Consider the following 14,702-nt stretch of genomic DNA (forward strand, 5'->3'; position numbering starts at 1 on the left):
CCCTCCATGGGACCGCGGCCCCCACTGAAAAACATTGCTGTAGGTTGTGGTTCTGCTATTGTTAAAAAATGCTAGGATACAATATTTATGGCTATAAAGTTGTCATGGTCAACTGTTTATTTAGAAGCAGGTTTTCCAAAACTCCAGTGCCATGAATAAGTTACAGTGATTTACTGTCAATTAGGAAAGTCTCAGCTTTCAAATGTTTTATTTAGTCATATCTAAAGAATGTAAAACTAGCACAATCTTGTATTTCTTTTCTGCCAGATCATCTCTGTTACTGCCCACACTCATCAAAATATTGTGGTGTTAAAATAAAGGACTTTCACCACAGAGATGCAGAGAGACGGAGGAGAAAACAGCAGATTTATTCAGCCGCCATGAGACATTTATTACATAAGGAGAATAAAGTCACTCAGTGGGTCCGATCTTGCAAAGGAGGAACAGGTTATATAACAAAAACAAAATTGAAAATACAAAAAAATAAATAAATTACCTCCAGTCCCCCGTTCAAAACACAGTAATCTATGAAATCACTGCATATGAAGGCATGTAAAGTAATCAAGGGGAAAATTTTATGCATTTTGATTATATACTCAACTGGCAACAGAGATTTGATCTGATAATAATAAAAAAATAATACTATATTCCAACAATTTTGCCTTGAAGCTGATTTTTTAAATAACAATATAGCCTTCTTTTTGATGTTTGTTGAGCTCAGATAAAGTCTCAAAGTTTAATTTGTTCCTCAAATCTACCAAAACCGAATTAGCAGACTGTCACCGGAACAACTTTAAATATCTGTTTTGTTAGAGCTGGACATAATGATTGTAAAACATATCATAATATAACAGTTTTATATTGGTCAATATCGATAATTATTGATTAGAGTTTCGTATTAAATATGTGAAATACAGCCAAACTGGTGTCGTAACCGTTCCTCTTTTATCCTCTTTTTTTCACTCCACGTCATTGTTTTTTAAATTTTTAAGCAGTTATTAGGGCACATTGGGGGAACCTTAAACTGCTACTGTGTCAGTTACTCAGCTGGTTGTTGCTAAGCAACCAAAGAATGGGTGAGTTGCTAGGTAACCAAAGAGTGAGAGAGTCAGTTTATTCCACCAACTTAGTTTAATTGGCTGTTAGAGAAAGTCTTTCCTCTGCCTACATCCCCCAGAATGCTGTGAGGTTATACTGAATATTGTACTAAATGTATGTTATGATTATTGATTACATTATAATGTTATTGATTTATTGTCTAGCCCTACATTGTGTGCTTAGTATCTAAAATTTCATGGACACCTCAAAGCCACGCCTGCATATGAAACCAGTTAAGTTTTTTGATTGTTTAAAAATACATTTAACACACAAAGACTGACAGAAATCAGCTTTTTTGGTGGGGGGTGTCAAATCATTCATAAAATAATTAATTTTAGTTGATTATCTGGATGTTTTCTAAGCATGTAAACAGATTTTTAATTTCTGGTTTGGACTGATTCTGAATTTTGTGATCAATAGTTAAATATCAAGATGTGACCTTCTGACAATATCAACAGTATTTTAGAGAACAACAAAAAGCACAGGGATGGTTTCATAATAATGACGGAAGAGATAAGCATCAAATTTCAGCTTTAAGGTGAGTCCGAAGGGGAAAGTGTTTCCCAGTGTTGTTGGAGTGTAAGGGTTGATGGGAACCAAACAGGAAGAGGAAGAGGAAGGGAGAAACTGTGGTTGAGATAAACAAAAGGAACTACACTTCAGCAGCCAGAAGACAGGTTAAAGTTTCCACAAATCAGAGGGGGGGAAATGGAGACGGGGACAAAAGGTCGGCATAAATGTGAAAACTTTTCATCCGTTTGTTCTCCAGGCTGAAGGAGTCTGGGAAGAGCCTTCAAGCTCACATGTGGCGTCCAAATGGGCCGTTCCTAAACGCTCTGCTATTCGCAGCCAAAAGTATTCCAACTATTTATTGCATTAGTTCAGTCATCTTAGCTGAGGACTCTTTAAATACTTCTGTAAAACCTTAAAAGATTTTAACAGGAGGCTTTGAGGTTTGTTTCAAACATGTAGGTTTTGGGTGAAAACTTGGATTAAGAGTCTGTGAGCCATAAGAGGCAATTTCTAAACTCACAGCGAGACGAATCAGATTTTCCCTTCAGCAGAAATTCACCATCGTTTGTGTCAACCGCTGGGAGGAAGTGGACGGTTGCTATGACTACAGCAGAGACAGGGAGAAACACCATGACTTTTCCCCCCAGGTAAGTTATCAATACGCTCATTACTCTGGAGTACGACTGCATGTATTTTTGCTTTGGTTTCTGATTTAAATTTAAAATGTTAATTTAAGGAGTTAGAACACTTGTAGAAAAGTCAAATTAGCAATATTGAAAAATAGCTAGCAACTGCTAATTATTTGCGCTAAAGGGTCCCACATGTCTAGGATCAAAAGATATGTCGCAAACCACAACGCTTGGCAAAAAAAAAAAAAAAAAAAAAACATATTAGGAGACCGCTGCTTTTCTAACTACCTACTGCAGCTGGTTGTGCTACAGTGCTTACATGAGAAGGTTTAATGCAAATAGGAATGATAAACTAACATTTGGTATTGTTAGCAGTAGAAATTTATCCAAAGCTGTTTACTAAATTCACTTAGTAGAATCAGATATATAATAAAAAGTAGTGGCCCGAGCATCGAGCCCTGAGATATTCCATAACTAACGATGGAATCTGAGGAAACCCTATTATTAATATGAACAAATTCCAACCTGTCAGACAGATGTGAGCACATCAGGCTAGAACAGTTCTCTTGATCCTCAAAACATTTAAGTCTGTAAATAATATTTTTAGGGATTGTATCAAAGAATACTTTTACTTAATGACAAAAGTATTGTTTCTTTGCCACCATGAGCTCTTAGCTTCAATATGTCAGCTGAACTTGTATTTATTGTGGAAACTGCTCTCCTTTTGCATTGCTATGGGCAGGCCCCAATTATTAAACACCCTGTAATTATCTGCTCAAATGTTTCAAAAATAAACATTAAAAAACTGTTCTGATTTATTATGACCACAAAATGTTCTCTCCTTTGTAGCAGCTAGTCATGCTAATGCTAGCTCATATGCAACCAGAAATGCTAATGGAAGATTTGGTTGTAGATGTGTTAGTCTCTCCATTTCCATGTTCCTCCAAACAAGTGTGACAAATATTATTATTCAAAAACTTTAAAACTGATTCATTGAGTTTTAAACCACTTTTCATCTTCTTGTAGCAATTAGCTTTTCCTCAATCCCACTGCTAAAGAGTTGATTTCAGCTGACCTCGTTTTTAATTTTTGTCTGATTTTTATAACACTTGATCTATTTTGGTAAACATTTTAACAATTCAAATTAAAGCAGTAGTAAACAGGAGCTTTAACCCACCTAGCTATATGACATTGCTAATGCTAGCTTCAATGATAACTACTGTTTTTCAATCGAATATTATTTTGTAAGGAAAATAATATTAAACTTCACTCCTATGGGAATGATAAAAGTCTCCCAAGAATTTATAGTTTTGTCTTTTCTGAGTCATTTAATTACATGTTTGGACCAGAAATTAAAAATCACCCAAGTTTAATTTATAACATAAGTCTGGATTTTCACTCCTGTTAAATATGTGAAGGTTTAATACTTTCAAAATATAAGAACTTTAGCTACATGACATTCAGTAAACATATACATATTTTATTCTTCTTCTCTGTCTTTATGGTGTTTTAATGAATTATTGACACGTTTGGACCTTGATGTAGGTACAAAATATAAAAGAAAAGTATAAAATATTTACATAAACGTTTTTCAATTATTAAAAAATACTTGTTTCAAAGGGACTGTACAGTTTTATTTGGCACTGCACAAGATTTTATTCTTACAAAGTGCTGTAATTAATCTATCTGAATAACCAAAAGGCATAAAACTTGAACAAATTTAATATAGTTTGCTTTTTAAAAAAAAAAAAATCATCTGAAGTAAATATTGTAGCTCAAAGTGTCTCAAAATAATTTCAGTTTCACAATATCTCAAAGTGTTTAAAACTTTGCTCAAGACAGGAAATACAGGAATTTTGACACGTAAAAACTTAAAAGCCTAAAATCTAAAACAAAAATCTAAATAAGCAAAATAAGATAATCAAGATGGGGTGAGATACCAAAGAAACAAGCAATATAAATTCAACAAATATCACACATTAAACCCCCAAAACAGAATAAAATTACAAATAACACAGATTTTCTTTTAAGTCAAGCACTCACAACATAAAGCAGTCAAACTCTACATCCGCTACCAGGTGCAGCATGAAATGTCTTAAAATACTACAAATATCTTAAACAGTGATGGCCGAAAAAAGTTTTTCTCGTTCCAAGCCAACACTGGAATGGGCTGAACATTTCCTTTTTAGAGTAAAATAAGATTAAAAGAGAACTTGCAGACATGTGGGTTGTTTATACTAAACTGGAAACACTATGACACACACATTCACATGTCTGCGCTTCTTTTCTACCTTTTTATAGGCCACTGCTGACATCATGCAGACCCATGACCTCAAATTTGTTTCTCTAAAAACAGAGGCTTACCATAAATGTCCACAAAAAAAATTACTGAAGTTCCCCACGATGTTCAGATATTAAAAACACACACACACATACTCTCCTCCCCCTAAACTCACACACACACACACACACTGCAGTCCAGTGTAGCAAAAAAAAAGGGACTTTCCTGTCTCCTTAAAACTAGAGTCTGTGTCACTGAGCGCCCAGATGGGGAAGACCAACCTGAAGGATTCTGGGAAATGAAGTCCAATGATGTCACCAGCCGTTTAACATTGGAGAACAGTAGACGAAACACCAGGTGCTGAATAATACACTGCAAAAACATAAAATCTTACCAAGTGTTGTTGTTCTGCTGATGTCTTAGTACACTTGAAATGCGACAAACTAACTTACAATTAACTTTTCAGGATGATATGGGAGCTTATTTCAAGTCAATACTTTCTGAGTATTGATGGAAAAGTACTAGATCCACGATCAACAGGTCCTGAGCTGTCGCCTAGCAACGCTAGTCAGCCAAGCACGTTGCCTAGCAACCAAGTTCTAGTTCCACTGATTATTTCACTACTAACATTACTTTTTCCCCCTAGGTAAAAATTAAATAATCTGCCAACAAAACGAATTTTAAAGAGTTAAAGAAAAGTTACCTGAAAGTTCGTTTTGTCTTAGACCAAAAATACTTTGGTCTTTTTTGCGTTTTTGCAGTGTAAGAGTTCAGCAGAATAAAATATCTTAAAAATTTAGAATCACCAGCAGTTAAATGCTGTTCTTATATTCCTGATTTAATTTTTTTGATTATACAATTACAGTTACGTCTAATTTAAAACTGATGAGAGAAACCTGGTGCCAAATCTACCCCCAAAAATAACATTTGTATAATTCTTGTCCTACTTTCAGACCTGACCAAGGTGAAAGAAAGAAACAAAAAACATTATTAAGATTACTACATTTTCTCAATAATTTTAACATGTAGGCCAGAAGGGTTCCTCTGTTGCTCAGTGACACTTCAGCAGGGCAGCAGGGTGGGATGAAGCCGTCAGCTGGATGATGGAGGACAGGCTCAGAGGTTCAGAGTGCGGAGGAGGTCAGTCAGCTGGTTTGAGTCAATTTAATAAAATCCTGAGAAAAAAAAGACCCAGAGATTTAAAATTAAATCATTTAATATGTAGTCAGCAAACAGGAATGCAGTTATTTACTCCATTAGAGTCATAATCTAAGAGAAAGTTGATCCTCAATCTGTGTAAGAGCTGATAAATCAAAAGGAGGCATAAACACCTACATGAATTTTACATTTTTAAACAATGAAAATGTATATTGTTTAATTAATATCAAGGCATTTTGAGGTTTGATATTTTCCACACACAAAACAGGGCAGTTCTTGTTGGTAAATCAAAATTAAAAACAAGAAGATGTTGCATTGGCTTTTTCCGTGATTATTATCCAAACGTTAGTCAGAGGAGGCTTTACTATTGTGGTTTTCAAACACAAAAAATAAAGCAAAGTTGACATCGATTGCAATATTAAATTTTATTCTCCACATGACTTACATTTTATGCACAAAATAAAAAAACTTTCCAACCCCATATAGCATGTAGCAGTTCTGCAGCGCCAGCTAGCACTACAATGCTAATACAATCACTGCAAAACTGTTAGCTTGAACATAAGCAGGAATGATGAGTGAAATTTGGTTTTTGTTGTGTTATTTTTTTTTTCTATTTCTGTCATATTTTATAGCAACAAAATATTTTTAAACAACCAGTTCTGTAGCTGCTAATAGCAGCTAGCTTTGATGCTAATATTAGCTTGTATGTAAACCGGAAGGTAAATAATGACTCAGGTTTTAGTTGTGTTGTTGTTTCACTTCTATCTTGCTCTAACCCAGAGCAACAACATACAGATTCTGTGTAGATGTTTTAACTAAATGACAATCTGAGCTTTAAATTACTTTTTTTTCCCTCTTCCTGTTGTGGCTAGCAGTGCTAACGCTAGCTTATGCTTAATAATAAGCTGTAATTTGGCTTCAGTACTGGAAAAGAGTCGCAGATGACATACAAATTTTATCTGAATGGGTAAAATATTTTGAGTTGTCAGTGTTTTTACAGAAACTCGTTCCTGAGTCAAGCTGTTTTGTCCCACAGCTACAAAAATGGTCACTGAAGCCTTCAGTTCCCAAAACTTTGCTTATTATTTAATTTTGGGGATCTAAATAATCTCTAATGGTTAAAAATGAGAAAAATTTTGCCAAAGTCACACGGCTGTGATCAGACTGAGCGTCATCCAAGGTCAGAATTACTGAACAAATAATGAATCATAAGGTTTTAGAGTCACGATGCTTTCAACAGTTTTGCAGGTTGTAACACAGACTGAGTTACCCAACATTAATCTTTTCAGTTTTTTCTGCTCAGAGTGAGAGTTGTGTCCTTACCGGCTATAACAGGCTGTTCCTGCAGTTCATGTTGGGGCCTTTAGACCTCATCTGCTCCTGAACAGAACCTGACTGTTAAAAGAAACAAACACAGAGAAAAACATTCAGTCACACCCGACAGGAGACACACGGCACATTAAACAATCCTCACAGGAATGGATGAAGATTTTAAAAAACAAGTTGGATAATGCATGTTAGTATATGATAAAAAAAATATAAATTGGTAAGATAAAATATATTAACTCCTTAAAAGCAAACTGAACACTTAATGGACCAAACAAACTTATTCAACTTGCACACTTTTTATCAAAAGAAAAAATACACGTGTCATTTAGAAGTTAATTGTAGACATAAACGAATAAACAAACATGTTTAATTTATTAAAAATAAATTTAATTATTCATCATGAATATTTTACATATAATAAAAATGCAGCAGGTGGTTTCTGGATGGAAAGCCAACAATAAAACGCTTGTCTTTTCCAGCAGCAATTGTACAGCACTGACCAAAAGTGTTGGAGTTCCGCTTGGGTTGCTAGGTAACGATGAACTGCACTGCAAAAACACTAAATCTTACCAAGAAATTTTGCTCTAGTTTCTAGTGCAAATAGTTTAGCAAACTAGAAATAAGACAAACTAACTTAAAAGTACTTTTGTACCAAGATATAGAGGTTTGTTTTAAGTAAACAATTCCTTATAAATTAATAAAAAAGTTCCAGTTCAATTGGTAGATAATTTAATTTATAACAAGACATTTTTCTCACTTTAAAGTTAATTTATCTGCCAATAGAACTAGAACTTTTTCATCTATATTAAGGAATTGTTTACTAAAAACAAGCCTCTATATCTTGCTGAAAAGTTTGTCTTATTTCAAATGTAATAAAATATTTACACTAGGAATTAGAGCCAAATTTACTTGGTAGGATTTTGTGTTTTTGCAGTGTGCAAGTCAATTCTGACTTAACATTCAAGAGATGTTTGAAACGGCTCATTTGCCAACACCAAAAAAACATTAATTTATGCCAAAAAACGGCTGGTAGGTTTTTTTTTAAGGGCTTGGTTTATTTTTAGAAGCAGTGGAAACCAAAATGGAAGTATAAAAAAGTGAATTTTGCTAACAAAAATCCCCTTTAAGTAAGCTCCAGGTGGAAAAACTCAGTCATTAGTTTGATGTATTCTTGCATTCACACCAAACGACACAGGAGCAGGATTTCTAGGCTGGTCCAGAACGACCTCAGTGACTGCCAGAGTGGAGGCAGATTTCCACATCCCAGATGTAAGACAGAAAAGCCAAAATAGAAGCAGGAAGGACGCAGTGCCACAAGACACTTCCTGACACCCACACACACAGAGAGCGCCTCTGTCCTCCTGCTGGACTGGAGCCTGGCAATCTCTGTTTGCTGGCAAGCTGCACAGATTCACTTTTACTTTCTGTCTTGAGTTACAGTCACGTAAACCGTAAAGGTCAGGCTACAGGTGGAGAATGAGGCTGTGCCGTCTCACCGGCTGCAGGCCGTCTCCCATCTCCCCGGAGCCGATGTGCGTTAGGTGCATGAAGTTTGTCGGTGCGCCGATCATGCTACGGTCGATCTTCCTCCTGTTCTTCTTCTGCATAGAGACAGACATTTTTCACTTTAGTTAAATAGTCGTTCTGTCCTGAACAGTGGATCTGAAGGAGAAAGGAAGTTTGAGAAAGAAATTATGGCTGAATGTGATTTCAACAAAAATCAACAGGTGAAAAGGAAACAGACAACGTGGACAGATGGTGCACCAGTTGCTCTGCACTGCAAAAACCAAAGCAAGTAGTTTTGGCCTAGTTTCTAGCGCAAACACTTGAAACAAGACTAAACTGACTTACAAGTAAATTATTCCTTAATATTCATTAATAAAAAAGTACTAGTTCCCTGCAGGTTACCTAGCAACGCCAGCCATGCCCAGCCCGTTACCAAGCAACCAAATTCTAGTTCCACTTACACATTATTTAATTTGTAACATGGAAAAATGTCTTGTTACAAGTTAAATAATCCCCCAGTGGAGCTACAATTTGGTTGCTAGGTGACGGGCTGGGCATGGCTGGTGTTGCCAGGTAACGACTCAGTGCCAATTGATTGTCATTGTAACTATTTTTTAAATTTTTTTTATCGATATTAAGAAATTTTTATTATTATTTTTTTTGTGGATATGCTGCAAATATTGTTGGGTCCGGGAATCAAACCCGCGACAGCCGCGTCGAGGACTCAGGGCCTCCAAACATAGGTTCCCCTACGCCACCACGGCACGCCACAATATTAAGAGATTTTTGTCTTAAAACAAGTATTAAAACAAATATTTTTGTTTTCTCTGCCTTTATTTTAATGTTTTTTCATTTAACCAGGTAAACCCCGTTTAGATCTAGATCTCATTTTCAAGAGGGACTTCAATCTTCTCTAAGACTTGGTGTTTTTGCAGTGCACCATAAAATATTTAATTATGGAAGTCAAACAAAATTAAACTAAAATTATCTTGTATTTTCAGATTTTATAACAAATGAAAAAAAGAATCTTGGTAGAAAAATGAAATTTGGTAAAGATCCTTTTACATATTTTATATAAAGAGTTTGCATAAGTATTTAGAGAAAAGCTCTTGTTTGCTGTTGCATTCATAATCAAAAACATTTCCTTATTGGTTTTTAAGAGCCACAGCTGCACTGCAAAAACACAAAATCTTACCAGGTATTTTAGTCCAGTTTGTAGTGCAATTATCTTAATACACATGAAATAAAATCAACACAAAAAACAACTAATTTATAAAGAAGTTTTAAGAGAATGTTTTAAGTCAAGGATTTCTTAATATTGATATAAAATACATATTTCAAGTGCATTGAGATACTTGTACTAGAAATTAGACCAAAATTTCTTGGTGAGATTTTTTGCAGTGTGGCAGATCGCTGCCCCAATGTGAGGATTCTGGTGTTGAAATACTTTCAGATCTTTGTTACGCGTCTCTTTTGTTCCTCCGATGGTCTGTCTCTGATGTGTCTCCACATGTCCACATACTCTCAGTCTCAAATCACCACACTGAATCATGTAGGAACAACAAAACGTGACGCAACAGACGGAGAAAAAGGAAAAACCCAGAGGAACCACGAGGCCTCCACGATAAAACAGGAACGCCACACACTTCAAAGCAGCGACTTCAACAGATTTTACTTCAGAAATTACATCCAACACCTGGAATTAGGTTTTAATTCAAGGTTCCTTCAGAGTTCAGCTCCTTTTGGTGCATTCAGGGACACTCGTAACTCTGGGAATCAGCCAATGAAACCCCTCATTAAAACCTCGTTCGCCTCCTGAAGTCCAGTAAACCCCACTGTGTGGAAACACATCCAAGCCGCAATCAAAACCATTTAGATGTGATTTAAGAGGCTTATGCTCGGGATTATCCAGAGCCTTCATGTAACACAGCAGGACTAAAAGTGATGGGTGAACACAAGCGAGACGACAAGCCCTGAAGATCTCACAAAGCCTGGAGTGTAGAAGAGGAGCTGCAGCTTCTGGGATAATGTCAGACAATGTATATTTAAAAAATAATGTGGAGATACACTGATCATAAACTGGTTTATCAATGCATAAGAAGATATTCAAGAGCAGGGGTCTCAAACTCCAGTCCTCGAGGGCCGCAGCCCTGCAACTTTTAGATTTGCCTCTGCTGCACCACACCTGAATAGAGTAATTAAGGCTCTGGAGAACTGGTAAATAAGCCATTTCATTCCAGTGTTTTGTACCTGTGGCACATCTAAAAACTGCAGGACTGCGGCCCTCGAGGACTGGAGTTTGAGACCCCTGTTCAAGAGGAAAGCAAACCCACAAATAAAACAATTAGAGGAAAATACAAAAAAAAGCTGAGAAAAAAGAAAATGCATAAGAACGATCAGGGCTGAAGGGGCTTGGACCCGTTATAACCGCTGCTTTTATAGTATTTTATCACTTTTTTCATGATATTAAGGGTCAGTATTTTGTTTTTCCAGTTGCATAGGACCATTTTGTAGCACAATCAAGTAACTCTGTTGCTCTCAGTTGTTATAAAACTAATTTGACGTAAAAGAAATTTGACTTTAACTCCTGCTCTTTCAGAAACTTCAGGAAGTTATTCCTCTGTTAACCCTTTAACAAAGTTTTCACCGGCGTTACACTGAGAACAAGCTCGTTCAGTGAGCTCAGCAGTCCCACCACGTGTTTGCTAATTGCTGCTGGCTAGTCTGAAGGAGCTGAGTGGACAGCTCAGCTGAAGCTTGTTAGCTGCGAGGAGGAGCTGCGACTCGAAGGCGAAGCTAGGTCCACCCCGGCGTTTTGCACGACTCAATGGTTGCCATGGAGATTAAAGGATTTCTCAGAGATGTATTAGCGACGCTGCATGTATGTTTTTGATGAGGGACTAACATTACGACATGATGTAAAGCTCTTACATAATGCTGCCCCTTTAACTTTGGTTAGCGGTTCAAAGTGTTTGAAGAAAACGCAGCTTCAGGGGAAATTTCTGAGAGATGGAGACTCAGACCACACACTGCGGCGGCCAGCTGGGAGTGACTCACCGCTCGGCCTACACGCGTCCTCCTCCACAGCTACAGCTGCCGCCATGGCAACAGTAATTAAAAAAAAGCAACCGGGCAGTGCTGATGGACAAACTGGAAGGAATTTGACTCTTAATTTCATCAGAACGTGTGGTGTTGCAGCAACGAGGAGTTGCAACTTTTAGCTCAACAATTACTCAAACTCTCTTTAGTTTTGTGAAGCTCTCTGTTTTAGATTTACTTGTGGTCATTTAGCAAAACCTCGGGATGGCTCACACAGCTACGACTTTGCCAGATTTTAATGGCAGCAGTATGCTTTAAGATTGAACAAACTGAGGCCTAATCCAATCCTGGAGCAGTTTCTGTTATGCAACACAGAGTCTGCCGCAATTAAAGTGGAGCGGCAGGGAAAACGTCTCTCCTGGCAACCTTTGTGTTGGGCTGATAAACAGCTGCTTCTTCTTCATCCCAAATATTATCATCATGTAATCTGAGTCACCAACATCAAAGGAACAAGCTGGAATTTCAAAATAAAAGCACGTCACAGACATATGTAGCTGATCCTGGTGCTCAGTTATGTTTTAACTCCGTCCGCTGTTCAACAAACAAACAGTGTTGACGCAGGCCACTTTACTGCCTGTAACAGCTTACAGTGCATCACTATGATGCGCTCAGGTTCCCCATTATGAGTCAGTTACCAGTTTTACAAACCACAGAAGGGTAAAAACAGTTAAAATATAGGGTGCAAATTGCAATAAAACCCACCGATAATTATAAATAAATCATTTAGAAAGCAATGCAAAACAAAAAAGTACAGTGAAAATTAAAATAAATACAGAGAAAACAAAAAAATATTATTATAGACTCTAAAAATAAAGATGTAAAAGGAAAAGACACAAAACTTAAACAAAAAAATTACTCTTTAAGTAAATAATTCCTTAATATTGGTTAAAAAAATACTGGTTACACTGACAGTCAACTGGCACTGTACCGTTACCTAGCAACCCCAGCCAAGTTTAGCCCGTCACCTAGGAACCAGTTCTAGTTCCACTGGCAGATTATTTCACTTATAACAAGACATTTTCCCATGTTATAAATTAAACAATCTGTACTTTTTCATCAAGATTAAGGAATTATTCACGCTCTAAAAGTCACTTGTAAGTTTGTTTTCTTTTTTTCAAGAGTATTAAGATATTTACATTAAAAACTAGAGAAAAAATAGTTGAAAATGTAATTAGAGGCTATTATAAATGCTTGAAATGAAAAACACAGATAATCACATTTTTTCTCACGCCTGACAGCACATTCATTTCTTTTACATTATTTTCTGGAACAGCTGCAGTTTTACCGTCCAGATCCTGAAAGAAAAACTGCTTTTTTGGTTCCAGAGTGAAGTCCCTGTGTGTCTCAGTGTGTTTGTTAAAGGTGTATTGTTGTAGCGGTACAATGGAACAAACAGAAAACTAAAAATACAGGCGGAGGAAGGAGGGAGGAGGCCCCTGGAGAGAACCAGCGCAGAGCAGAACTTCCTCCCAGCACCGCCAGCGTACCCTGTGTCTGTACGCTCAATCTGAAGGTACATGTGATGGGGTTTCACACCCATAGTGCCAGGGGCCTACGCTAACTCTGTTAACTATTTAACATGTTAAACATTACAGTTCAGGTGAGAGATTCACATACACTCGCCATGGGGATGGCTGTTATAAAATCATGTTTTATTTCCTTTTGGGATTAATAAAGTATTTTTTAATTTGAATTAGGTTTGGAATGATTTAGGTTGTTTTCACACCTGATAGTCCAGTAGACTGGGTTCGATTGGGAATCAACGTTACAACATTTGTTACATTTTCATTTGGTGCGGTTCACTTTCACACCAGACTGTCAAACAAACCAAATACTTTGGAAAATGTGTTCCCCTCCTCGCCTGTGGTGGCGCTGCAACAAGAACCACTGAAGGAAACGACATGAAAACTGAAGAACAAGACACTGAGCGCAACTTGCCTTTTCACAAAGTGGAAAACTGTCCGACTTTAGCAGTTGTAGGATTTTTCTTTTGTCTTTGGTAAAAGATTGCGATCCATTTCCTCCACTAGCGCCAGACTAGCGTGTTTGTTTTGATTGTATTTACCCAGAAATCCCTGCGCTGTTTTTTGAGCGGTCTCTGGTCCACTTTCCATTCACATTTGCATTGGAATCACACCAGAGTTCACTTTAATTGAACCAAGGCCTTGATTTTTTGGTGGACCAGGGTTAGCTTTTTTGGTCCACATCAGAGTCCGATTACACATTCACATCTCTTCAAACGAACCGGACTATCTTGAGTTCGATTACAGCGGGTTAAACAGGGCTGCTGTGAATGTACTCATAGCCAAAAGGTAATTTTACAAGATGAAACCTGCACAAAATACATCTTTAGTCGATTCTAAACTAAAATTGAGTAGACAGATTTTCATTTACTGTGGATTTTTGTGTCACTTTGGTGCATTTGGTATCACTGTTGCAGCAAGAAGGTCCTGAATTTGAATCTTCTGCATGGAGTTTGTTCTCAGTGTGAATGCATGAGTTCTCTCTCGGTATTCCAACTTCTTCCCACAGTCCCAGGTTAATAAGTTACACTAACATGCTCTGATGCAGCAAAAACCCAAACTCTTCCTAGGTATTTCTTGTCTAGTTTGTAGATCAGATATTTTAGTACTTAGTACAATAAGGCAAAACTAACTCACAAGAAATTTTTCAGTAAGATGTAGGCTTGTTTTAAGTCAATAATTCCTCAATATGGATTTTTTAAAAGTTCTAGTTCCACTTGGAGATTCTTTCACTTATAACATTTACAACATAACTATTTACTAATGTAACTATAATTTACCCAACAAGTGAAAGAATCTGCCAAAGGAACTAGAATTTGGTTGCTAGGAGACGGGCTGAGCTTGACTGGGGTTGCTAGGTAACGGCGCAATCCCCTATTGCAGGGGTGGATACTCCTGGTCCTGGAGGGCCAGTCTCCTGTAACTTTTAGATGTGTCTCTACTTCAACACACCTGAGTCAAATAATGAGGTCACTAGCAGGACTCTGGAGAACCTGACTGCAGTTGGGAGGAGATTCAGCTGTTGGACTCAGGTGTGTTGGACCAGGGAGACTCTAAGAGTTGCAG

General features: G+C 37.1%; 1 protein-coding gene and 1 long non-coding RNA gene across 3 annotated transcripts in view; one reads left to right on the forward strand and one right to left on the reverse strand.

The window, feature by feature from the left end:
* LOC122843824 overlaps positions 1–14,702 on the forward strand; it is a 16,938-nt gene continuing 2,236 nt past the window's right edge. The window contains exons 1-2 of one of the 2 annotated variants that reach the window (XR_006372782.1): positions 1–2,258; positions 12,939–13,126. This is a non-coding gene — a long non-coding RNA (uncharacterized LOC122843824). The remainder of the gene's footprint in view (positions 2,259–12,938; positions 13,127–14,702) is intronic. The other variant, XR_006372783.1, reaches the window with a different exon arrangement.
* cdc42se1 (CDC42 small effector 1) overlaps positions 3,983–14,702 on the reverse strand; it is a 26,445-nt gene continuing 15,725 nt past the window's right edge. The window contains exons 3-5 of the mRNA XM_044138889.1: positions 8,505–8,609; positions 7,003–7,074; positions 3,983–5,696 (exon numbers count right to left, since the gene is read on the reverse strand). Coding sequence (XP_043994824.1) covers positions 7,006–7,074; positions 8,505–8,609 — 174 coding nt within the window. The 3' untranslated portion in view covers positions 3,983–5,696; positions 7,003–7,005. The remainder of the gene's footprint in view (positions 5,697–7,002; positions 7,075–8,504; positions 8,610–14,702) is intronic.

Source organism: Gambusia affinis, linkage group LG14 (genome assembly GCF_019740435.1).
Source record: "Gambusia affinis linkage group LG14, SWU_Gaff_1.0, whole genome shotgun sequence".
NCBI lineage: Eukaryota > Metazoa > Chordata > Actinopteri > Cyprinodontiformes > Poeciliidae > Gambusia > Gambusia affinis.